Source organism: Porites lutea, chromosome 3 (assembly GCF_958299795.1).
Source record: "Porites lutea chromosome 3, jaPorLute2.1, whole genome shotgun sequence".
In the NCBI taxonomy this organism is placed as follows: Eukaryota; Metazoa; Cnidaria; class Anthozoa; order Scleractinia; family Poritidae; genus Porites; species Porites lutea.
Genome location: NC_133203.1, coordinates 18,943,664 through 18,971,033, shown reverse-complemented (window position 1 = coordinate 18,971,033; position 27,370 = coordinate 18,943,664). Strand labels below are relative to the sequence as shown.

The following is a 27,370-nucleotide window of genomic DNA, read 5'->3' as shown; positions in this document are numbered from 1 at the left end:
GTTCTGGTCCACATAACGAAGATGACGGCATTCTTTAATGTTTCTGGATTTACGTCACTTGCAAAGACATCTCTTGGATAAAAATACCCATGGCAAGCCAACTTTATTGCCCAAACTGATTGAATATCTGGATATGCTGCAAAAATAGGTTTGCCAACTACAGATGCGAGGGATAAGATGTGGAATTGCCGAGAATAAACAGAGGGCTCTGCTGTTTCTTGAGCAAGTACCTGTATTGCTTGAACAACTTTGCTGCAGTCACCATTATAACTTGCTAATGACTTCTGTTCACTGAGGAAAATGCTTATGATGGCTGAGTTTGTATAGCCAGAGGCTGAGGCAAACTCTTTGATTTGGGGATGATTGGCATAAAACTCAGCGTTGGCAAATAGCTCGGAGACGGTTAGCATACGCAGAAGAGCTGAAAGAGATTCATCACCCACCAATGACAGAGAAACAGCGTTATACAGGCAGCTGCCATCGCCACTTGTTTCTATTGCCAACCATTGTTTAAAGTCTGATGGCAGAAGCGCCCTGGACAACAAGTCAATGCGTCGATGTCTTAGACCAGTGTTCGAACTTTGTAGCCTAGTATGAAGCAGCGGAAGAAAGTTGTGTAGTATCTCCTGTGCTGCCTCTTTACTTGTAAGTGACTTAGCCAACTCCTTGATCTGCGAGTCATTCAATTGATCCATTCCTAATTGAAGATCATGGTAACAATCAAAGAACTGTAGACTTCGCAATCAGGGGCACCCAACGACCGAATCTTTTCAAACACGTCAGAAATGTCTGAAATGGATTTTTCTTTTCTTTGGAAGTGTGTTATGTTAATTTGACCCGCTTATAAAGTAGCGTTTATTACTGCTCTATGATAAGGTTGGGAAAACGGTGCACCATGCCGTACTTTTTTATATGGAGGTGGTTCCCTTTGGTCCTCTTCTGAAGTGAAAGTTTAAAATCTTTTCTCATTTAGCTGCTTACAGTCGAATAGCAAACAATTGGGTTTGATTGAGTTTGATTACCGAACGTTCGATTGACTTCGTCGGAATAAATAACCCAGGGGGCACCCGGATATGTGTCGCCCGTGTCTCCAAGTTTGGACCCCGTTTTAACAAAAATTGCTCTAAAAATGATACCCCGTTCTAAAACGTTAAAAACCCGTCCTTTTTAAAAATCATACTTCTTCGTATCTTTGATTACATATCAAAACACAGGCTTCCAACACAATCAGAAACAATTCCAACACGACCAAGTAAATACAGTTTTGAATTCGACAATGTACAATGTACAACAGATGATGTTCATCCGGAGTACGTTTCCTTTTGTGGATACAATGTGGTTTCGCAATTAATAGATACTCGCGCGCAGATCAAACCAGACTCGTTTGCTAACGAATACAATACAGTTTCCTTGTAAAGGCATTGAACTTTTTTTTCAAAAGGAAGTTTTCCCTTTAATAATTTCAAATGGCTGCTAACAAACTGCAGAAACTGGAGCTTTCGTGCGTTAACAATACCATACCGCAAAAAAAGGGGGGGGGGAGGGTCAGTAGGCAACTCACGACTTTTACCTCATGTCAAAATGCTGCTTGTTCCAATAATTTTTTCTTTTTCTCTGACGGGTAGGTTATGCTTTGGAAGGAAAACGTTTTCACTGATCAAATGTGATTTTTGCCGCTTATTTCAAACTGAGAGGTCGTGACACGTATATTGATTATCTGCGGTTATTGTTTCTGGTTGGCATGATTTGCCCGCTGATGCTAGAGTATTTTTTCTTGAACTCTTTTGAAATGTAAAGTTCTTCATTGAATTATAAGTCAATTAACAAAAGTCAAGCGATCCTGAATTGCGCGAGTACACTAACTTATGGCTGGATTGTGTATTAAAAATAACGGACTCCTGCCGGTCATTTACTGTTTTGAAACTCTTGACAGGCAGACTGACCTGAAATGCTATAGATCTCAAGTTTAACGTTTGGTATACGCTGGGTTCAGGAAACGAAACCATGTTTTGTAACACTGATATCTTTTTCAGGTCGACTGCCGGTCAAGGTTTTCAAAACATTAAGGCCCGGTTCAAACGTCAAACTGATATGCCGAACCTAACACCTATTTTATAGGTCAACTCCAAAACTATAAGTTCGACTGTTGATTCAGCCGGTCGAACTTTACATGTGCCCAACCTAATTCGTGGTGAAAAGAAATAAAATCCTTACGGCTCCTTAAAATAGGGAAATGAACTAAAAGAAGTAAAATTCACCAAGGCTGGAAACTGTTGTTTTGATTTTTGTGTGAGTGTTCTGTTACGGCAAGGAGACAGCTGAGGGGATCATGATCTTGATATCTGGACAAAATAACGCCATAAATTTTAAAAAACATCACGATTTCTTTATGCATATAAAGAGAAGCAAGTTTTTAGAAGACGGTTTTAAACTGTCCAGTTTCAGTCTAAAAACATCTACTGAACGTGAATGCTGGTAAACGTCGTTACTTCTGTGAGCTGTCCGCACAGGCGCGAAAACCCAATAAATGGCCAATCAGAAGCGCGGTTATATTGAAAAATATAGGTTCGTCACATGTTAGTCTGCGTGGCAGGCGTTTGAAAGGGAAGGGAAAGGCTAGGCAGGCTAGGCACATGTGAAATTCTGGGTTCAGAAACGTTAGAAGCCATATTTTTTGACACTGAGAACTTTTTTGAGGTCGACTGCCGGTCAAGGTTGTCAAAATACTAGAAAAAATCCAGCTGATATAAACTATCATATCTCGATTAAGGTAAGTCAAGCGATCCTGGGATGATTTCGTTTTCTGAGCCCAGCGTAAACCAAACACTCAACTTTACATCTATAAAGCATTTCAGAATCCCTAGACTTTTCTGTTTTGAAAACCTTGACCGGCCATACCACAGCGTAAAAGGATTGAAAATTTCGCGCTGCTTAGACCGGCGGCAAGCCAAGTCTCTCCAACTCCGCGCATTCAGACTAGATATACTTAGTTCATAGTTTCATTAGATTTTTCATTTTCCAGCCTTGCAACATGCGATGGTCTGAAAAAACTCCCCATTTCGTGAATCTGAAAAAAACATTTTTCCCCTTCCAGTTTAGCGCATTGTTGTCAATACTGTTGTGAGAGCCCATAACTAATGGGAAGTTTACCGGGCTTTCTTGTAAATTACTGCTTAAAGGGGCTACCTACATGGAGAAAGGACAGATCTTAGCGGTGACTAGGAAGGTCAAGCAATTGTTCGTTTGCAGAACTTTGGGTCGGCTTTTTTTTGTCTTTACTAGCGGGAAGATCCCTGTTATTTTTACGTATCGAGAAAAATCAGCAAATAAAAACGCTAAAACAAGCATACCAGGACACCATTTCCGGTGTTGGTAATCAGTCAATCAAATCTTTGGATATAAAGCATAGCGCGTTTCTACTCTCCCTTTAATACTAATAACAATCGTCTCAATATATCTTTGGGAGTTAACAGAAGTTCGTCGCGTTTCTTCTGTGACTGAACTTGCTCGGAAACGCTTGCTATGCAGGCTAGTTTCCACTTTGAAAGGCGTAATTTTCAGGAAATCATATTTAGAAAATTTGACGAATTCTGTGCGAGTGAATATATTAATTATCTAAAGAGTTCCATTGTCAAGTTGTGAAACCAACAAACAGTTTTTTCCGGAAACCGTTTTTCCTGTTGTCGCGACATCAATCTCTTTTTATAATAGTTCTTTAATGCAATGCAATGCATTGGTTAAAAAGGAGAGTAGCAGTGCTCCCTACTCCACCCATTCCTTATACGCAGTCAGGCAAAATTATTGTTGTTGTCTTTTAACGTCATTTATTTCTTTAAGGATTTATTTAATGAAATAATGATATGGAACTCTTGACTCTCCAAGAAAAGATTATCTCATTGAGCATGTTGAGCGTCATATTTTTCAGAATTTTTTAACCTTTTCAATACTAGCGAAAACTTCCTGTCACGGATGACTCGTGCCCGTGTTCCCATAATTGCGCTTTGTATTTGTCTTTGAGCCCATCTGAAAAACTGAACAAACACAGTGTTCATGAATGCCTCTCGTGTGGAATTTTGACGCTCGACGAGATGGCAAAAAAAAAAATTCTCGTAGTCGCAGAAACCTTTCCTGGCGAAGTTGTTATTTACTACGTTTTGAATCTTTTTTTATGTCTCTTCACGGTCATAACAGCTGTCATAACAACAACAAAATAAACTGTTGATAATTGGGAGCAGGGCCGGTCGAACAAAACCAACAATGTCTTCATAAACAGTCCATTGTTTACAACTTGCACCGAATGGATATTGCTGAGAAAATCAAGCCGGCATATAACACAAAATTAAAATATTATGTAAAGAGAATAATTCACGATTCCCAATTTTTACTGAAAACCACATTTGTGAAGCTTTCATCTCCAGTTTCACTCAAAATTTGTCCAAGGCTTTCATCTTACTTCTTACCTCGAACAGAAAACCTATTTTTTACAACAGTTTTAAACCACATACCGAATCTATGGATACTATAGAAATCTTCTCCACAGCCGGATCTGCTATTAATAATTTTCCCCTACGTAACAATGTGAGGTAATCATCGCCGACTTCACTTGTTGAAACCAGCACGGAGATACACTGTAGAGATATCAAGATTCCCCAATAGTTATAAATTTGTTCTTTTCTCAAACTAATGTAGTTTAAAAAAGAATGTAATGTCAAATGGGAATCGTGAATTGTGGAGTATATTTTCAAATTTCCCCCAGACTAGAAGGACATGCATCATCTTCTTCCACATCGACATTACCACTTCTTTCTGCTAAGCGATTTTCTATGTCCCTTTCTTTAGCCTTCATTGATTTTGTTAACGCATCTTGGGCGCGCTTAAGTTCGGTGTAGGCGCCATCTAACGGGAGTTTCTTCCTCTCATACTCTTTTGAGTACTTTCTCCTGTCAACCAAAGTTTGTACTGCCTGAAAGGCTTCCTGAACCTCTTCCACCTCTTGATCAATGCCTTCTACTGCGTGATGAGCGGCTGACATCCTCTCCACGTTTTTACTGGTGGTGTCCTTTTTCTGAGTTCCGAGTTTCTTTCCTGCGACGTCATCTTTACGAAAAAGAACTTTCTCCTCATCCAGAAGCTTTTTCACGTCGGATTCAAGCATGGACGTCTTACGCAGCGTCCAGGAAACGTCGATTAAACCACTCAGCATCGTCTTTGATTGATTTCTAGTTTTTTGGTTTTGGGCCAGTTGCTCCGCCTTGTCATTCCAAAACTGGCGTCGTTTCTTTTCCATTCCGGTTGCTGATTCGATCTCCTTTGGCGAATATATTTTCATATTATTCGTCTTGGCGTGATAGTAGGGCGTCCGCATCAGAACATCATTCACAGATTTAGTTTTCTTTTCCTCCTGTTCTGCAACTGCCAAAAAGTTCAATATACGTTTGACCGTCACGATAATGTAATGTATGCAATTTTTCCTTAAAAGTGCGATTAATTGGTATTACCGCACAGGATTTTTGAATTCGTCTGCGTAGCAGATGCGGAAAGGATTTGTGAGGAGGCTAAGAAATGAGAAGAAATTATTCGTCTGAGAAGAACAACTGAGGAACAGGGAAACACGATGTGCCTCCTCTCCTTTCCTTTAATGCTCTGCGCTAAGCGCGGTGACATTGTTTCCCACTTTTTAAATTATCTTCGCACTTGCCAAGCAGACTAATGTAAAATCTAAACTTGATTAAAGAAGATTACCAGATCCTGGTAATCGCATACGCACTTGTTTCAGCAGTCGAGCAATGGATGTCCTCTTCTGACCCCGTTTCTGTGTCGGCAACTTCGTGCCAGCTTGTAGGAGGCTCCTCTGTTTTGGTTTCGTCCACAGATTTAGTTTTTTTTTCCTCCTGTTCGGCAACTGCCAAAAAATGCAATATACGTTTTACCGTCATGATAATGTAATGTATGCAATTTGTCTCCTAAAAGTGTGATTAATTGGTATTACCGCACAGGATTTTTTAATTCGTCTGCGTTGTAGATGCGGGCAGTATTTGTGAAGAGGCTAAGAAATGAGAAGAAATTATTTGCCTGAGAAGAACAACTGAGGAACAGGGAAACACGATTTGACTTCTCTCCTTTCCTTTAATGCTCTGCGCTAAGTGCGGTGACCGGTTTTCTCGCTTTTTCATTATCTTTGCATTTGCCAAGCAGACTAATCTAAAATCTGAACTTGATTAAAGAAGATTACCAGATCCTGGTAATCGCATACCCACTTGTTTCAGCAGTCGAGCAATGGATGTCCTCTTCTGATCCCGTTTCTGTGTCGGCAACTTCGTGCCAGCTTGTAGGAGGCTCCTCTGCTTTGCTTTCGACCAGAACTTCACTGAAGTGGGCGGGATGCTCTTTAGTTGCTTCCTTAGGGGAAGCATCAGCAGAGCTTTGTGTAGATGCTGTGCCTGGATTTGCAATCCACTCTTTACCGAGAACAAAAGAACTGCCCTTTTCGTACTCTACCAGACTTTCGTCATCATCAACTTCTGTGCCATCGTACTCTTCAAATAAGAAACATTCTTCCTTTTCCTCCAGGCATAATTTTTTTTTACCTGAGGAAAATAAGATTTGACAAATGAACAGCACTATAAACTGTGTAAGGTAGAAATACTCTCCCTTGTGTTGTCTAAGTTAATTGGGCTCGCTTGGGTTACTTTTGTCGGCACCTGCTTGGAATTCCTCCTCTTGTCGATAGAAATCAGAAACACCTATTTTAATGAGTATTAGTTCCTGGCCACTTTTCAAAGCAAAATTTAAATGAAATGAAAAAATATAATGCCAGGTCGGGCGGTCGTTTACAATCGTATTTCGTTTTGCACTTTTGGTCGGAGAGTATTAAAGTGAACAAATTGGGATGAAAGCCAGGCTTCATGGGCTTATGGATCCTAATCGTTCCCCGAGACAGTAGAATCAAAGTAAAATTTTGAAATTTTTGTCGTCTTAAAGGGTGAATATTTGCAGCTGTTTAGAAAGTGTTAACAACAGCCGTCATAGACAATTATTCCTGAGGTCGGAAGCGAGGGCTATTAATTAAAGTACAAGGACTCATACTCCGAAAATGACCAGTATTTTGTTATAGATCAGTAGTGGTTAACCATTTCGAAGAAGCTCAATTAACATTGTCATGTTAAATCATGTACCTTTGGCGATAAGTTCTTCAAGAGAATTTGCTACTACTGCTTTCCTCTTTCTCCTTGAGACATCGCACACTTTAAACAAAGGCATCGTTCTTGAAGAAGGCAATATTAATCACAAATAATTTCCAGATAAGCGTAAATTTTTTAGCGCGAACCACCATACAATGAATGAGACCGTCTGACAGAGTCCGCGGATTTTTGACACATGAATGAATGAATTACGTTTTCGGCGGAACTGTCACAACTTCACATTTGACAGAAGTGACGTCTTTGAAACGAATCTATCTTTTTGTTGAGGGTCGATGGTTGGGGGTTCCTTGTCCAGGGTTGAGGGTATCATCAAGGGTAACATTTTTTTAAACTTCTTTTCTTTTGTTTTGGATAAAGAAAATAGTATGTGCACATTCGGTCGGCTTGTCGCCACGCAGTTAGAAAACATATACTTTCCATGAAATGTTGGAAAAGCTGGCGGGGGGGGGGGGGGTTGAATTTTGTTCTACCCTGTGAACATAGGGGGAAGTATTATATAGACTTTATTTTTATTTCTTGTTGGTGGGTCTTGTCTTATGTCTGTCATTTTTAGTCTGGGTGGGGGGCTTAGATTAGTCGCTCTGTTTAACTCAGGGTCGTCACGTTGCACTTGATGTTTTTTTATTATTTTTGGACGATCACTTAAAAATGATTTTAGTTTATCGGAAGTTAGCATAATCGTCTAATTCGATCTGATCGCTGTTCGTGAATAAAAGCTCACCTTTTTGAGCAAAATCGGAAATAGTCGCTGAAGCCGTTGTGAAAGAGAGTTTTTTGCTGGAATGAGACACCTCTGATTTTAAGATTAGTTTCCCCAAATGACTTCCTATTATCACACTAGCTGTGGTCACACTACAGACTTTTAGCTAGGTAAACCCTTTTTACCTAGGGCAAATTCATCAAAAATCTGCCTAAGTAAATTCAGCTCGGATTTTGTTTTACCTAGGTAAAAATTATGGGAAGGTCACACTACTGATATCGGCTCCCAATATTTTCACGCCGGTTGAATTTTTTCGAGCGTAAATTCAAGAAGGCAAAATGCGCAGGGATCAAGCTGATCAAAGAGACGTTTTTTTTTTCTTTTATCTCGGTGTTATTTCTTACGCTAATTCAACGTGCAAGGTGAAGAAAGGCGAAGACGTAGACGACTTGTGCTCTCAAAATTTCTCTCACAGCGACGTTGATCTATGTCCGGTTCTGTCATCAAGACCTTCGCCAATGAGCATCTATTGGCTAGCAACCTCGGTATTTCATTTTTTCCCTAGCTATTGCTTTGGGGTCGCTGTCAAGGGAAACTCTATTGTTTTCGAGACATATCCAAGACCCAGACGATAAAATTTCCCCGAGGTAAGTTACCTAGGGAAAAATCGGTCACACTTAAAAAATCAAGTTTCCCTAGGTAAACTGTCAACAAGTGGTCTTTACCGACGTATCAAGTTACTCTGACTGCACCAACAAGTGTTGGTTTTGCGTTCCCTTTGTGTTTCAGTTTTCTGCAGTGATATACTTTTTGAGATGCAGAAATTTGATAATTGAAGGAGTATATATTTGTGGGGCAACTTGGCCATAGCATCAACCATCTAAATTATCATTCTGCGCACCTACGTACCTATTGTAGGTCACGATTTCTGGTGTCGGTGATTGGCGATGACTTGCGTTAAAATTTCATGGCGCGTTTCTACTTTAAAGCACGACAATTCCAACGCGTACAAGATAGCAAAATAAGAATCGGTGAAATATCCATATTCAAACTACCCCACTGAATGCATATAAGGCAGAGAAGAGGCAGACGTGACTGAAATATTAGCCAAAGGCATGGGTAGCACTTGGCAAATTTTTGGAAGAATTTGTTTACCTTGCGTTAGAAATCTATTATCGGGGCACATTGCCAACTGCGACCCCAAGTTTTCAAGTTGGAAAAAACTTTGAAAATCGCAAAATACACCAAAGATGCCGTAGTGCTTGGGTGGGGCAGGTAGATTTTGGAAATCTCGAGCTAAACAATAGGAATCACAACGGTAACTGTCAGCGCTTGTCAGGGAAACGTGATCAATGTGAAACACGATCAGTTTGAAGATCTTTGAAACAATCGCAGAAATTTTCTGACGTTCGGTCTTTCGTTGTGAACGGACGGGGCTGCTACTACTCTTCGCCATTTCAACGTTTTTACGAAAACCCTATTCAGGCGAGCAATTCACAAGCTTATGATCCTTCGCCATTTCAACGTTTTTACGGGAACTTTTTACAGGCGAGCCAATTACAGTCTACCCATCTACCCAGGCAAGTACAGTCAGAGGCTTGTTATTCTCCGAGCACTTACCCTCACCCCCACCCTTACCCTCACCCTCACCCTTACCTTCACCCTCGGAGTTACCCTTACTCCCAAGCACTTTATTTTCTTTATCTCTCCCATCCTCCTGAAACTGGAAAAGGAGGAAAACGATCCTATGATCGGACGACGAAGAGTTATGTTTTCTGTTAGTTGTCAATGTGTCAAAACAACGACAATTGACTCCCACTAGTAACTACAGTGCGACGGAAAAGGTTCTTTGCTTTCAACGAATTCGAATGTTCACGTACTATTTCAATTCAACAACAACAACACATTAAAAAAAAGTTACCCTTGACGGTACCCTCGACCCTCGACTTTGTACCCTCGACCCTCGACAAAAAGATAGACTCCTTACTCCTTTGAAACTGTTGTTTTATTGAAGCTGTTGTTGTGAGTAATTGGACCTTTTAAAATAAAGCCTAACGACTACTTCACATTGCGATTTAGCAAAAAAAACAAAACAAAATACAACAAAAACAAAAACAAAAGAAAGGCCTCTAAATGAAACAAACATTTAAATATATGTATCCTTTTTGTATGTCTATTGTTGCGTAGACACCCACGCAGGAGTTTTTTAGGGGAGCACCTATTTCGTCCCTAGGGACAGACGATTTCAACGTGACTCAACGCACGTGATTTGCAATTTTCACTCTCCAGCCGATGAAGACTGATGGCCGATGATGACCCCTCAGAAATTCACCTTCACTGGGAGCCCCCCTCAGAAAATCTCATCCATAGGGGGGGTGTGGATATTAAATGGAATGGCCCACTGAGTTTAGGTCAGGAAAAGTTGAAATGTTTTAGCCCTGCCCGGGACTGTCTAACAAAGATCATGGTTTTAGAAAGTAGTCCTGTGTTGTATTGTATCGTATAAAAAATATAAACATCGGTCGTCCAATTTTAAGGATTCTATGAGTTTCAGAAAATTGACAAAATTTGCTAGTAAAAATGGCGCCCCAGTCGGTCAAATAAAGTGATGCTCGTATCTCTAATACAAGAGCAGTAAAGGACTTATGTTTGGTATATTTGTTCATTACTCCACCTAACCTTTCTACGATGTTAGTATGAACTAATTCTGTTGACCCCCTTCCGTTGACATTTTTAACATTTTGCCCGGTTTTCTCTGACAACCACTCTTAAGCACTTTTAGATATAGTTTATCTCCACTTTCAGGCTATCTTCAATCAATTTTAACCTGTATTGTACTTTAAAAAAACCTATGAACTGCCACATAACATTTGATCAATATCAAGTCTGAAATGGTGACAATTAATTTCAGCCAAGTATAATACAGATATTATGGACAGGCTGTACCAGACGATGGAAAAAAGGGACCGGTGTCTGTTGAGTGTCTACTCAAAGGTACCATATTATTGTGACAATTTGGGCTATGGAATTTGTCGACAAACCAGCCCGACCACAGTAGTTGTAAATATAGTGGTTTCCATCAGTTCTACTTAATTAGCTAAATGTTCAACATAGGTCAACTTCTGAAAAGTGTCCAAATTTTGACAAACGGTGAGAGCCTCCAGCGTGAAAGTCGTAGATTCAAGTTGTCTGCGTCTTCCTTGTATACTGACACTATCAGCATAAGGTTGTTCATCCTTTTTTGTGTCATGGTAGACGTAAGGTGATTCTTGATTCTTCTCAAGCCACTGTAAGACCTTTCACTCGAAGCATTTGTGGTAGGCATAACTAATATCAGTTCCACTAATACTGTTGCAGTCTCACTGAATGAGGCAACACCATTTGCATTAAGAAATTCTTTTATGGATAAGACAGAGGCATGGAACTTTCTTGAGCATGCATTTTCAAAACAGTAAGTTGCATTTCAAAGACATTTCCTGCTTATATCTGAACCATAAGAATTGCAGCTAGGTTGATGATGACTCACTTGGGAAATGGCCCCCTGAAACTGTCTCGAAAAGCAAGTTTTTGAGATTCTTATAGATTTAGGGGGCATAGCGTGAGATTTTTTAAAGTGTACGCAAAGAAAAAAATGACATGAGTTCGTTTCGTTTGTTCAGAGTGGCCATCTGTGGATTAGATAATATGAAAAAAAGAAGAAAATATATTCTCAAGTATTCTTAAATATTCTGAAATTTTGTTTATAGTATCATAAGCGCGCGTAGGTTTTTTGTATTTATAAATTAATATTTTTTGAATAACGCCTCTGTCATGACAACCGCAAAAATATGTCACGCGATCATGTTGCTGTGTTAACCGTTGTGATGCTTCAGTGTGTATGGAGTTTAACTGATGAGTGGATCAACTTTTTGTTGGTCTACGAAACAGACCTGTATTACAATCCATATGTGCTCATATTGAGTAGTCTATTTACTGTTAAACCCCTCCTTAATTGTAGAGCACTGTTCTGGATCCAATGGTGAATTACCTGGATTTGTATATGTATTTATATATGTAAAATATTGTATAAGATGTCAGCTGTATGCACGGGCATATGTGTGTCAGTATGGTAGCCTGTGAGAGCATCCGTCTTTTTCAGCTCATTCACTAATAAGTCGAAGACTTCAAAGCCTTGTTCAGTTCCGGAAAAATGTGTGTCAGGTTGTCCTCCATCTATGTGCTTTTCCAGCATTACAGGGGTTTAAATGGACTTGAGAGGCTAAAAATTAGCCCTAACAACACATTTTTTAAAATGAAAAGGGGAATTGTGTTTTGTTATTAACTCAGTATTTTGGAGGGTAAAGTGGTGGTATTTATTTGTAAATTTTTGCCCAAAAAGTGGGGGGGGGGGACATGAACCTACTCGGCCACCCCTACTCCTATGGCCCTGTCATAACACGCTTGTAAATTTTGACCTCAAATTGGGCCAATCTTGTTTTGGCCGCTGGAGGGTTGGGTCTATGTATACAAACAATTCCACTTTGGCAGCTTGTAATGAGTCTGATGAAGAGGAAATTGTCACTGGCACCAAAGGAGCATTAACACGGCAAAAATGGAACTTTCAATGCCAGATTTCAAATGTACATAAGTTGACAGACCTCAGTGAAACATTTCAAAAACTGGAGAAATTGCCTGAGGCTGTAGTAAAAGCAAAGTATGGTCCCCTTCAGCGTCAAGTCAGATATGAAGCCAGTCATGTGTAACCAATGTTAGAATGAGCAATGATAAGGGTTAAGAATGGAATTTATAGACGTCTAACAACAAGAATGACTACAGTCCACCCGTGGATGGTATGTTGTGATATTCATTTGCCGTGAGAAGTGTTTGATCTATTTGCAAAGGGACAATGAATCTTACAAGATGTAGTGTAAATGAGCTGGAGAAGTGTGGTTCAGTAACAATAACATTTACAAATATGAGAAGAGTGTGTGTTCCGTGCTATAAGTTTGAGGAATGCAATGGGTTTACAAAGCAGCTTGGAGTTGGAAGGAAGTGGCTCAGTCTTGAGTTGCGACGAAAACAGTATACAATGAAGAATAGACAATACAGAGTATTTTTGTGTTGGGTATTTTATGATTTTATGCACTTGAAATGATCGATGTTATGTTGTGTTATATTCTTTCATTTTATTGAAATATTCTGTAACTGAAAGATAACGGGTAGCAATCTTTGGCAGAACCATAAAACACAATTGTAATTTTGTCTCATAATCTTTGACAGGAAGAAGAGTTGAAAATTATTCTATTGTTATTTGCTTGCTTGATGATAAGGAACTTTATGATATACTCAAAAAATAGATTCTTGACTTAATCTGTTATTATCTTGATACAGCTTTTTGACTTCTACTTATATCTGAGTAGTTAAGACAAATACTTCAAGCACTCCCTGGTAGGCGTCCCTTCGGCAGCAGATTTCTTGATTTCATTCGTTAACTTGTGACCACACACACAAAAAAACATTTGTCGTCATTTTCGTTTTTAGGAGACTCGCAGGGGTCAAACGTGTTGTGGATGTAAGGTAACACAATAAGGGATAAGGCTGTCTCTCGATTGATGATACGTAAATAGGGATGGCTGACAGAGAGGTAGCCAAAGTTTTCTGATGTAATCGTGCCTGAAAATCTAATTCCAACGGTATTTAAACCGGCTGTTTTTGAATAGCTGCACATGTTTAGCCTCTCTCCCTTGCGTGGTGTTCACACCTAATCCAGTTTTGATTTGTCAAACACCCAGTGAGTGTGAACAGGGACCAAATGCCCAATGCTCCAAACTGTTCCTTGTACAATGCCAGTGAAGAGTGTGATTATTGTATACTAATCTCGGGCTAAGACCTTGAGTTAATCAATGGCTGGCTGAGTGATGTGGTACATTGAGAAAATGGAGCTCTCAGCTTAACTGCAATGAAATCAGTGCAACAAAGTCTCAACAGCAATTCTGGATCATCTGAATCCCCCATGATGGCATTCACAAGGTACATAAAGCCATGTAAAATGAGTTTTGAATCCTTTTCTGTCAGTCTGTAAGAAAAGTCTTTGTCTTTAGACCTGTCTAGTCAAATGTCATCAACGTTATCAACTACCCATTTTCAATAGCCTTTTTTACAACATCTTTGAATAACACTGACAGTTTTTTATTGAATTGAAAATTTCCTGTGTAACAGAATGAGAGCCAACGGCTGTTCCTAACACTTGCTAAGTGCCAGTACCTAAAAAAATGCTTTCCCTTGTATAGGCTGTGACATCATTGCAACAAACTAAAATATAATTGGTGTAGTGGCAAAGTGAGAATAAATGAATGAAAGAGATGAAATTGATGAGAATGTAAAATGAAACACATAACAAGCATTGGCGTTCTTGTAAAAAGTAAAAAGAATGCTTTGGTTCATAAATCGGGGACTCAACCACTTTTATGGTGTTAAAGACGGCTTTCTGTAGATTGTTACTTTTTTTCTTTAGATCTTCACCTGACACAGGGCATAAATCAATAATACACGCATAATATTCTTCCATTTGTCCTGTTAGCAGTGCGTATCTGAAGGGCACTTCAGATGGGTATGGAAAAGATATGCTAGATCACCAATGTACTAAAAACACTTATCGAAAAAAGTTAATTTGTTTTGAATTGATGGTAAATTAAATGTTCGTAATGTCATCAAGTAGAAAGGGTTAACTTACCATTACATATTTTCATTCCATTCGCTGCTTTTTTCCTCTTTTCTGGAATGGGATTGACTAGAATGTTATCTAGAAACTGATTTCAAACCTCAACAAAGGGCAAAGCAGTCACTGTTTTGGTCAGTTTTGAAAAACTATAACTAATAGTTCCCTGGTAGTGTAGGCAATTAAAATGTAGGATTTGCATTTGTTCATTAGTTTGGGGATCCTTATTAACTAACACTGTGTGATTCTGGCACCAGATGTTGTTTTTTGTTCACGCCAGTGCACTTATGAAGAAGGCTTAGGAAGGCTGACAAGACAAAAATAAACGATAAGCTCACTTTGGTTTAAGATGCCATAAGTAAAGCTATCAGCAGCTCTCTTTGGACATGGTCACATTTTCTTATCCCTGAATTTTAATTTCCTACAAGCACCAAGGTACTGTGTTGCTGTTAACATTTAGACATTAAACATACACAACCTTTTGTGGGAATACCAATAACTAATCAATTTAAACAAAACTTTACTATAATTATGGCTTCCTCCTAGAACTTAAAGAAACGTCGGGCTTCCTTACACTTCTGACAACAGAGATATGTTGTCCCTACTCACAAATTTGTAGCAAAAAGCAAGTGACATCTTATAGCAGCTATCATGCCCTTAACAACATTAATCCCTTTAAAGTGGGCCCTCATCTTGTTGCTTACTTGCTTGGGGAATATTGCCTGGAAAGCTTACAATAAGGAAATAAACTTAATAATGTAAGGGTTTATTAGCCTTCCATACAAAATGGCTCTTTTTGCCACAGTACTAACTATTGACACCAACTACCAAATATAAAGTAAGGCGGAATTCTAAAAAAATATATATATATCCATTTAGGAACTTTGAGAGATATTCGTTAAGATAGCTTTGACACACCAAATTTAAGGCAGTCTTTGATCGTATACCTCTGACTGTTGTAGCAGCATGGTAATCATGGGCTTTGAAGCGTTGTCTCCGCAATAACGGATCAAAAAATAAGCCTGATAACCCAGGTAATTTTGTTACATATGACTGAGAAAACGATTCAAAAAAGCGCTGTGAAGAGAAAGGTCACAATTTCCACATCATTTTGTACGGGGCCGTGAATGGTGTTAAGGTCTGTCCATGCAATGACCTTGATATCTTTGAAAACGTTAATTGCTGAAATCAGTCGATTGTCTCTTGATGTACACTAGTTTTGTCATCTATCATCAAGTTTATGAACTACTCATTTTCAATAGCCTCTTTCACAACATCTTTGAATAACTCAGTTCTTTTATTGAGTTGAAAATTTCTTGTTTAGCGGATTGAGGTGTTCCTAACATTTAGTAGATGTCAATACCTAAAAAAAGTGGGGTTATTCTTCTATAGACTGCCACATCATTGCAACAAACTGCGACATAATTGGTATAAGAGTGCCAAAGTGCATATTTTTCATGCTTTCCTCTCTTCTTAATGGGAGAGATGAAATTGCTGAGAACATATCAAAGTTATTGCTCACAAAGTGGGACATTTGATATTGGTGACTCTTACATGACGGTAGCACTTGAGTGCATATTCAGTGAAATAAAAACCTCGACCATGGAAGTGCAACGGAATAGTAACATGGAGATAAATTCCTCCATAAAAATTTAATGTACTTATTCACATAATTAGCTGATTAAATTGTGGTGCCAAAAAGCATCTTCAATTGCTATAATACAATGTATGTAATTAAGCTAAAAATACAGACTGTAGTCCTGCACAGCCCATTCCCCTACTTTATCAATAGTATCCTGCCTCTTTAGTTCCTTGATAAGGATCTGGAGTAAATGTCAGAAATCCCCAACAATAGGTGTAGGGTGTCAATGATTACATGATCAATGGGAATAGAATAAAACAGTGAGCTTGACTTTCAGTCATATTGCTGTGATCTTGAATTCTTAGTAATTTCCTTGCGTGTCCGTACCCCATGATTCTTTTCGGTTAGAGACAGGTTTTTGTTACATCATGCCTTTCATTCCTTGGACACTTGCACCATATACAAGCATAGTCCTGATTTGCAGCTCCCAGGCCACAGATGCAAGCCAAGAATTTCCAATCACCCCTAGGAAGAACTTAATCTTGTATTTTCCTTTGTGTTTTTGTTTAATTTCCTTTTATCTGCCAGACTCTCTTTTAGATTGTCACTGTTGTTTTGATAATTGCAAGCACATAGTTCCTTTTCTCACTCAAAAGTCTCCTAAGTGTTTTTCCAATGTTAGTTCCATCTCTACTAAATTTAATCCTAATAGTCTCCTCTCCTTCTAGGGATCCATTGCTTTTGAATCTCAATTTGCACTTTAAGGCTTTCCTTCAGGGAAGTCTGATTCTTTCTGATTCACGGGTTTCTTGTGGTGAATATTCATGAGCGCCAAGCCAGACAATCTTTCTGTCGTCATGGTGGTCCGCAGGTAGCCTTAAAGCAGCTTTAAGGTACTGTTGGCAGGCTCGTTGTCAGCTGAAGTCACTGGAATAGTGCATGCAATGCGCAGCAAACAGTTGATGTTGGGGAAAATGTCTGCATCACAGGTCTAAGATAACAAAAAAGAAATAGTTCAGTTTAATTTGAAAGGCGAACATTAAAAAGCAAAAACATTAAGTTCTGTACCTCTAATGCAGGTTGAAGAGCGTCTGGTTGGCTTCTCTCTGACTCCCACTTTCTCGTCCATCGATGGTACTCGGCATCCAGAGTTTGAGGGTTTGGCAGTTCTGAGCTGTACATCTCTGAAACCACATCAATGTTTGCATCTGTGCGTGACATGGTGATGCTTGGAACTAGACCAAGTAACTGCTCAGCAGTCTTCTGAGTATTACCAAATCTAGAACAATTCAAAATATAACCACTGATCAGAATTCGCGTATTTGTACTCTGTTGTACTTTGTGTAGTGTGACTGTTATAACTGGAGAAGAGTAAGGGAACAGCTATGTAATCTGATCACTTTAAAGGGGAACCCGTCCTGAGGGTCATCTTATTTTAAAAACAACAATCTAAAATGTCATGAAGACCTGATTAAAACATATTACCTTGAAGACATCTCTTGTGTAATATGGTCAAGAAAAGGAACAAACAGATTGCGACGGTATTATTCCTCAGGAGTGTCATGGGGTGCATTTGCCCGGTGCTGCTGTCTTGAGACTGTTCTGAACTGAGCTCGACAGCATTAGAGTACCATCTTTTGAACACAGCTTCAGCCTCGTCTCTCTTTTCGTTCAACTCTTTCTCGGTCTCTGACATCATACAGTATGCCTTCACGATGTCATTGGACTTCTTTTGCAGTTTAATGCTAATCTGCTTAATGACTGCCAAAGTTTTCATGGTGACTATTAACGCGATGAGAAACTGGAAAGAACAACATGTGTGGTAGAAGCCATTTGTCCTCTGGAGAGTCTCTCTGTCCCAGTTCCAAGGGGTTTTGGTACTGTATTGTTTGTGCTGCTGTTCATCCAAAATAACCTCAAAGGTTTTAACAATCGATGGAAGTAACAGCGTGAACGTTTCGTATGCCTCCTGACGTTCAACCCAACGAGTACAGTAGAGGTCGCGGATCTTAGTTCTCTGCGAATCCGGCTGATCAACGCTGATTACTTTCTCCATTGTAGCCTTGGCCTCGGCGGTTTGAAATGTCCAGACCCCACTGGTCCAACTTCTCCAAGATCAAGGAAAAAAATTACTTGACCAGTAATTCGATCGGTGCATCGAAAGTCTACAAACTCTTCGCGGATCATGCACTCTTTGTCGATAAACCGTAAAACCAAAGACAACTGTTCGAGATTAGCATTGTCAGTGACTTTATTGCAAAGAATTGAGAAGTACTTTGCTTCTTTGATTTCTTGAATTATCGAATCCCTTATGTGGTCTCCGATCAGCATTATGAGTTGATTCTGTATTGTTTTACTAGAATATCGTGCATTCGCGCTGCAGGTTGCTAGGTGGTCCTTTAAAACTTCATTGCCTGAGTCAACACGTAATTCCAGCAAAGCTTGAAAGTTGCCCCTGTTTCCATTTTGATCGGCAGTGCTGTCATCTCTATGGCCTCTCAATGCAATGCACTGTTTGCCGCAAAAATGGACGCACTTTGCAACACTTTTCACAATTTCTCTGTTTCTCTTAATCGTGCGCCCGCATTTGCTTTCAATTTGAACTTGGATGTTTTTTTTGTTAGGGGAAAAAGAAAATTCGGAGAGTTGGCAATTCTGCAAAATATCTCGAGCTTGATTTACGGATATTGTTTCACAACCACCAGCGTCAACAATTTTAATGTCAGGTAAGGATTTTACTACAGACACTAAGGAAATTCCGCCTACTTGAAAACAATTAGGCATTCTTAATATTTCTAGTGTATTTTTTTTGTAAAGGGAAGTTACTAGACTTTCTAATGTAATATTTTGGCAACTTGTTATATCAAGTTCCCTTAAACTGGGCATATGTCTCACAAAGTGTAAAGAAGAAATCGACGTATTGTATCCAAGATCCAAAGATAGTAAGTTGTAACAGTTCATTAATTTTTGTTCAATAAAAAAAGCGTCGGTAATAAAAGTTAGAGGTCTTTGCAAATGTCTAAAGCCTAGATGCCGTAAATCCCTATCGTGTCTAAATTACTAATTAAACGAATGAAGAGTGAATTCAGTGTTTGAATAAACAGTTCTCCAAAGACTAGAATCATGCATGACATTATAAAGATATCTGCAGACTGGTGCAAGGTTTGTCATGCGTTCTTCCAATGAGAGCCACTTTGATATTTCCAAAAGGACTTCGCGAGGAAGACTCATCATGGTAGCACCTGAGAAAATATTGGAAAATGCCCAACTCAGACATAATGGACCTTGTTTACGTTGTTCATTTTATTCATTCCGCTGGCAAAGAAACGTGTCGGAAATAACTTTAATTAGAGGTCTCCAACAAAGCCGCATCAAACTGATAATGATCGTGACTCGACTTATCCCGCATGTTTACAAATTTTCATGGTTAGTCTGGATTGTCACGTAGAGAACAGAATGCTGCTTTAAAAAGCATGAGTGAAGTTAAGTAACACTGCTGTGCACCTAACATTGGGTCCGAGCTTTGATAATGGCAATGACGTTTTCCATTTTTATGTAATATATAAGCTTAAGCTTTCTGATTTATGTCACTAATTTAAAAAATGAAATACCTTGCTTTGAAGAAGATAGAGTTGTCTCATTTTGTCGAGCGACGGTCACTGGCAAATCGTCACTGCCTGTACCTGTTTGGGTCACTTTTTCGGTCTCTGTAAACACAAAATAAAAAAAGTGTTGACAAGTGCCAAATTGATAGCTTGTAGTATTTTTTGTTATGGAAAATGTCCTTACCGGCATCGCTAGAGCAACGAATCCTCTTTGCACTACTCGAGCTCTCATTCAAACTGCTAGAAGAATTGGTCAAAAGACTCATTATCTTTGCTGGTCTCCGATCTAGGGAAGAAAATTTAGAATGTAAACTTATGATATTTCAGTTTTAAATCGATGCGTGAAACAACTCTTGAGAAATCAGCACTGTCTGCTTGCTATAATTAAGCGTACTCGTGTAATAGACTAATCTATTAATGCTTACCTTGCTGATGACGGTCCGAAAAACCGGTGAATTTGTGGTTGCTTTGTCCTCTTCGACATATTAAGTCATGAGTTGACGTTGAGGAACATTTAAGTAAATTTTCGCTTTAAAATACTCCCGGTGCAATCTTTGACTCACTGAGAGAACGATCCACAACTCTGATTTCCAAAGAACGGCATGGCTTTATGCTATGCCGGAATTGGAATGATTGGCAGATTTGGCATAAACTGTCATTTTTGGCGGGACGTGTAAGCGTTAATAAGCAGTAATTTTATAGCTCAAGCGGACGTACTAGGGGCCATTTTCAACTAGGCACAGATTTGTCTGGTTTTTATTGCTGTTTTCGCATACAAAGACACAAAGAAATGTCATTTTCAAAAGATATATTTATTAGCTGAGTTGGTTCACTTTTTTTTTTAACCACGCGTTTGTTATACGTTTTTATGTTCAGTTGAGGGGGTTTGACCGAACCACCCGAACCACCCCTAGATCTGCCCCAGCAATAGTGGGGAAAATAAATGACAAAAATGTCTAAAAGGGTCAGAGGTCAGACAGAGCTAAAACATTTTGCATCCATGTTTTTTCTTAGCACTGAACGTGAGAAAGTTCTACCAACCCCATTCGTGGATCATAAAATTTGCATTCAAATCCTGATGGAAAATCCCTGTCCCATATTGATATAAAAACTACTTGTAGGGTACAAAAACATGCAAAGCTAATTACTGGTACATTGAGTTTGACTGTATTGGATAATTCATTCAGCTTCACCTTTGCATGATTTCAATACTCTTCTAATAGTAAGATATTCCTTCTTGTACACTTGATTGTTTGTTTATTTTATTTTTTTGCCACACAGAGTAAATTGCAACAAGTGGAATAAAACACATTATAACTTGGTAAATGACATTAAATTTAAAATGTTATACGGCTTGGAAGGAGTGACTGGTAGGGACAACTTGTGGAAGACAAAGAACGCATTAGGAATATAGATTTTCCCCACCGGTAACAACTCCAGAAAATACCATAACATACCATAATGCTCTTCGTTTGTCACCCCAAAATTTTGCACAAGCATTGTTTTCAGTTTCTCTTGGGGCCATTTTAACTCCGAAGAGAAACTGAAGACAACGCTTATGCAAACTTTTGGGGTGACAAACAAAGAGTATTGTGGTATCTTATGGTATTTTCTGGAATGATCAATTTAAAAACTAGGCGGCATTTCAACATGAAGAAAAAGATGTGTATCTTAGGGATATAAATATGATTACAGAAAAATAGAGATATCTAGTAATCAGGTATTACCCTTAAAAATGGTTTCATCGCACACTTGAATACATTAACAGTTGGGGCGTTTTATGTTGTTTGTTAAAGAATTACATATTTTAGGACCTTAAATGAGGATCCAAAATTTTTAAAGTTTGTTATAAAGGTATGAGGTCGGTAAAAGTCGCAGTATCTGGTTAAATGTTGATGAAGGTGATTTCCAGTTTACAAAATTAGGGTAAAAGAAATAGGTAAAACATTGTGGTTTAAGTACTTGGAAGAACTTACTTAGGGAGAGTAGATACTGAAAACATCAAGAATTTTCAAGTTTGCAAGAAGATTTTTCTGTAGTAGGTAGATTTAAGGCAGGTTGGTGACATATTTAGAGGCCCAAATTAGATTGCAGTAAGATATGAATAATTAAGCACATAACAGTGTGTAAGAAGGGATTTTGAGGGTAACTACCATTTAGTTTTATAAAGAAACCTAGAAGATTCAGAAATGTTAGCCGCAATAAAATCAACATGTGCATGGACCGATAAACATAAAATAGGCTGAGTTGTAGTTCCCTTGTATGTATATAAAGGGTTCGGTCCTTTGAGATTATCCTGATCAGGTTCAGTGATCCTAGATCACTCAGATCATGGTAGATCAAATAAGCCGATGAATCCTTATCCAGAGGGAGCCAATCTTAAAGCGGTTCAACTTCAAGCTATAATTGTTGGCAAGCAAGGAAGAGAAGTAATCATTGAATACTTTTTTCTTGTCTCCTATGTTCCTTATTTTCCACATGCAACCCTGTAAACTGTAAACTGTAAACTGTGTCACACACATAATCTAAACCCAATAAGTGACATCTGAGAAGCCTTGTTCTGGGCCCCAATTGGACTCGCCAAATCACCGGAAGTCTTTTTTATATTTCCCTTCAACCTGACTGGCCATTCAATAATGGCACCTTTAACAGACCAATCATAGTGCATATTAGTTGAGTTCTGTCTGTGGCACAGGCTACCCTTAAAGTCTTCCTGTGCTAGTAGTAATTTGAGCTTTACATCCCGAAAAACTTTTAACCTTAGCAGTGTTAGAACTGCTCAGCTCTTATCCTCTCTCAATCAATTGTCTGTTAATTTGTTTTCAAAGTGTTCACTGTTATCAACTAGACCCTCGTGCATGAGCATGCCCCAACAAGACCTGATGTAAGGGGCTTTCCTCTTAGATGATATTGCCTCTATCTCCGTGTTATGATGGCTGCAGATTAGCTGTAGCTGTGCTACACACGGGACGAAAAAACGGATTTACCGAACGTCAAAGGTGAAGTCAAACGCGTGATAAAGGCCACCTTTGCACACCTTTGTGCATCTTTGACTTGCGACAAATGTTTACCTTTGCTCGTGGTCAAAGGCGGGTCTTCAGGCGATAAAGGCCATTTTGTCACGCCTTTAACCCCTACCTTTGACGCGCATCAAAGCTATTTTTGATTAGCATTTGTACCCCTATCAAAGACGTCGTCAAATATGTCTGAAACTCGAGCCAACGGTGTGACAAAGCGTGGCAAAGTTATGTCTTTGATTAAAGTCAAAGGCTTATGAAAAGTGTCGTCAAATGTGTCTGAGTCTCAGGTCAAATGTTTGACAAAGTTGTCGTCAAATGCGTCTGAGATTCAAGTCAAAGGTTTGACAAAGGCTTTGCAAATATACTGTGTCTGAGAGGCAAGTCAAAGGTTTGACAAAGGTGTCGTCAAATAAGTGTAATATTCAAAACAAAGGTTTGACAAAAGTGTCGTCAAATATGTCTGGGTTTTTAATCAAAGGTTTGATAAAGGTGTCGTAAAATGTGAGTAAGATTCAAGTCAAAGGCATGACATATGGTGTTGTCAAATTTATCTGTAATTCACGCGCCATGAACACACGTATGTCAAAGGTGAGACAAATAAAACTTTTTACTTTGAATTTCATACTTTATTGTAGTCAAAACTTTAATTTATCAATTTTAGGCGAAAGTGCCAATACAAACAATTTTACTTATGCATGCTTTTAAAGTTGAAAGTATCTGAGTTAACTTAAAACAATTAACTCGCACTTATAATAAGTCTGACTTACAATTGTCCCAAATTATCAGTTAACTTATGTAAGGCTGAGAGGTCTTCCCAGTTACTTTTAAATTAGCTTGGGACCAAGCTCCTTTGTGTAGAAAAGGGGGCAAATGAGCTCGCTTCTCAGTTTCACCAATTCTTCGGCGCTTTTCCCCTCTTTATTTCATTTTTTTTTTCAACAACGAAAGAAGGAGCTGACCCCAAAGCTTCAAGTTAGTAACTTTGTATACAAGAATACGACAAATTATAGATAACTTTCTCCGTGTGTCGGAGAAACCCCAAGATGTTTCTATACCAATTCGGAAAACTCGCACTAAAGTCTGACTAAAAATATTCAGTCAGAGATTATCAATGTAACTTACGGCAGCTAAAAACACTTACTTAACTGAAAAAAAAATTACAATAAAGCCCAAGTTACTTTTCAATTAGCCTGATACCAGGCTCCTCTTTTGTACTGAGAAAAAAGAACGAATGAGCTCGCTTCTTTCGCCAATTCTCCTGCGCTTTTCACGTCTTTATTTTAAATTTTTTCCAACAAGGACTAAAGGAGCCGACTCCTCAAACTTTTCCAAATTAGTATTAAACTTCGTATCATAAAAGAATCTGCTACTAACAGTTTTATAGGGAAACAGGCTCTAATCACTTCTTTCAATGGAGCTCATGTTGATAAAATATGGATAACAACATTATCAGTCTTGAAACATAAAACCGAAAGATGTTTCTGTATCAATTCTGCGTACTTGAACAAAGATAGCTATGTCAATCCAGATCTTATTTCAATACGGTTGTTCAGCGTTGTTCAGAATGTTCTTTGAATCTTTAGGCCATTTCCAAGTTCTCTCACTTTTCAGTAAAACGAGGCTAAGTGCAAAACCTTTGTAAAATGAGTTTTATTTTCATAAATATGAAAAGTCACATTTATATCAATTGCGCGCACTTAGCCTCTCTTTAAAGTTAGTTTTGAGGTCACTGGGGAAAGGGCGTATTGTTTTAAAAAGATAATCAGCAACCCCGAAAACAAACTCAGGCCAAAAGTCGAGGCTAAAAATAAAAATGGTAACTATTAGGCTGCGAAAGACAGACGTTAGCGTCTTAGGGTTACGTGGCTTTGTTTGTCTAGCCAAAAAAAGGGAACCTATGTGGTCACATAGCTTTCAAATTGCTGACTTGGTTACGTTGCCGCTTTGTCGTTCGCGCATTTGAGTTATAAAGCCATAAAAAACTGCAATCAAAGGGAGTCTCATCGATTTACTTTCATCAAACGAAAATTCGTCTTTTGTTTGGTTCACAGAAATGCCATTGTTTTTCTTGGCCTTCGAAATGCATAGAAATCTGACCACGAGAGTAGTTTTGCTTTAACAAAGAAGCCACGTGACCCAAGTCTTAAACGATTCAGACGTTTGGCGACAATGCCAACTGTCGCGTGTGTCTTTGAATTTTGGATAGTAACTACTTACCAACACCCAAAAACTAACAGAAAATTTTCAACTTTCACCGGCACTATGACTTTGCGGGCCCCTCACCGTGCCAAAGAAAAAAAGAAAAATCGAGCTACCTGTAATTGTTAGTGACACAGGGATTCCCTGCAGTCTAACACAGGCGGTAAAAGTTCTTTGGTGGACCTGGCCCTCCAACTAACAACAATCGAATTCCCCACTCTAATTGGTAAAAAACTCATTGTCTATAACAATTCGAATTTTCTATGACTGAATCGCCTAAAGAGTTGATAGTGAGTTCGTTCAGCTCAGAGTGCGGAATCGTCATCCTGTCAGAGTGCATTCTGATTTTCCGCCCAGAGGGTCTCAGTGGGATTATTAAACCGTCACCCGTCAAAAAAGGTTATTTTTTACCGTTTTCACCCTGTTTTTTACCGTTTCAAATCGCTTACTAGCTCATCATTTCAGCTGATCTTCACCGACTGGCTCCTTTAAATAAAGGTCACGAAAACCTTCAAAACACAAAAGTTTCATATTTATTTACACAGAAGTTTCTATTTTGTGAAACTCTTGGACTAAATTTCCACATAATAAACTTCTTGTTGTTATCAACCGTCAAAATTGAAAAAAAAAAAAAAGCCCGGCTTCAAAGTTACCTCCCCATTCAGACCCCCATCCAATTCGCTCTTGCCTCATCTCGGTATTACGTATTTAAGGGCGGTAGGCGGATTGCCCACTGAGGAGCGTCTTGCGGGGCAAGACGCTCCGAGGCATTTTCCGATGACTCTCTGCGAGTCATCATAGCCGCTGCTTTAGAAGACCTTCTTCGAGAGGACTTTCAGTCCAGCGACTGAACTAAATCTTCCAATTCAGTAGAGCGCCACGGCAATTTTTTTGTCAGGAATTTTTTCCTTTTGACGGTTGTCTCTTTGGCTTCATCGGCACCTTTCTTCCCCTTCCTCTGCCTCACTGTCACAGACAGAGTCATCGGAGGACATGTAGGAAGCCTGAATCGCGCCGAGGTATCGGCTTTTATCCTACTCTGAAATTGTTGTGCTGACCTTGACGGCTTTTCTTTGCCGTGCTGCTTTCTGGAAAATAATGACAGCAATAATCCTTAACAACATGTCACACATTTTAGGGAGGCAGCGTGGCTGAGGTAAGACCATTAATAGATAACAATATATGTGGAGGCGCACTTATGTGTCCTTGGGTAGTAAGACAAAACTAATTCATTCAGCTTTGGGCCGAAATTACGAGAAATGCTAGAGATGGATACCGTAAACAAAAATGGTACATTTCCTTCCAACTATAAGTTTAGCCCAATCGATTTTGAAAAAGATAAGCCCCTCCAAAAAAAACCATGTTTGTCACGTGGGAAGCGGGAGTTGGATGTCACGTACATGAACTAATATATAGATTTAGCCAGGGCTAAAAGCGAAGCTCTTGTTTATGAAACTTGTAAACAAAAAAATTTAAATCTTTAATGCTAAACAGGGAGGCCAATGGAAATGGTATCAATAGATCTAATTAGCAAAAAAAAAATTGCACGTGCAGCACACTTTTTTTTCTAATTAGCAAAACAACAAAATTTGCACGTGCAGCACGCTTTTCGTTCTTCTTTGCCATTGTTTTGCACAACTACAACGCTGTTTTGTAGGACTAAACGTCAAACTTCCTGGTTGCACATTATTTATATGGAGGAATTCTTACCCAATATTTTGTCTCCTGTGTTGATGTTCGCTTTTATTTTTCACTGCTGCTCAGTTTCACCTTGCTGGCCACTAGCATTTCTCATTGTCTCACAGCCGCTTTGAATTTTCATGTTTTTCTTCCTACAAAATCCTTCTCTTTTGTTCTCAGAAACTAGCTCTAGCTCAGTTTCTCTGTTATCAACGTGAGTGTAAACATAAAAAATAACGTTGAAAAAGACACGACTTTGTTGTTGTTTTTTCTTTCTAAAAATCCGGGCGGCCATGCGATTTCTTTCCTTGAGTTGCATTTGGGTTGCCATACCTGTTAATTGAATTATTTTTCATTGGTATGTCTGTGGTGCGGACGGACGGACGGGCGGGCGGGCGGGCGGTTGGTGTACGGTCACGTGATTACCAAATTTTCTCGGATGGGTAGTTTACCACATTTTTTTACCCATGGTGCTCCGCTGCGCGCTTCGCGCGCGAGAGCTCCGCTATGGTTGGTTGCCTTATTGGAAACATTGTCCTAAGAGCTCTGCTTTGAACTCTGACTCGTTGTCATCTGACATATTTGAGCTATTAGCTGAAGATGTTGGAACACTTCAGATTAAACGTGTTCTGTTTTTCATTTTTGGATGAGGTTATGAGCGGGTGGACTCTACGCGGTTCTTTCC

At 39.0% G+C, this 27,370-nt stretch overlaps 1 protein-coding gene across 1 annotated transcript; it reads right to left on the bottom strand.

Moving 5' to 3' along the window:
• Nucleotides 1-17,058: 17,058 nt before the first annotated feature.
• LOC140931808 (52 kDa repressor of the inhibitor of the protein kinase-like) lies at nt 17,059-18,237 on the bottom strand. Its single transcript, XM_073381539.1, has 3 exons — nt 17,759-18,237; nt 17,250-17,460; nt 17,059-17,172 (listed from the first exon to the last, which is right to left on the bottom strand). Exons 1-3 carry the CDS (start codon nt 18,235-18,237, stop codon nt 17,059-17,061), a joined length of 804 nt encoding a protein of 267 aa, XP_073237640.1.
• Between the last annotated feature and the right edge of the window lie 9,133 nt (nt 18,238-27,370).

Excerpts from the sequence above, each read along its gene's own strand:
- LOC140931808 (XM_073381539.1), bottom strand. The coding sequence starts at position 18,237 with ATGGAGAAAGTAATCAGCGTTGATCAGCCGGATTCGCAGAGAACTAAG. Across the intron at positions 17,461-17,758 it reads TCTCAAGACAGCAGCACCGG|ATTTGGTAATACTCAGAAGA; the intron begins GCAAATGCACCC and ends GAATTGTTCTAG. Across the intron at positions 17,173-17,249 it reads CTCTTCAACCTGCATTAGAG|ACCTGTGATGCAGACATTTT; the intron begins GTACAGAACTTA and ends TTGTTATCTTAG.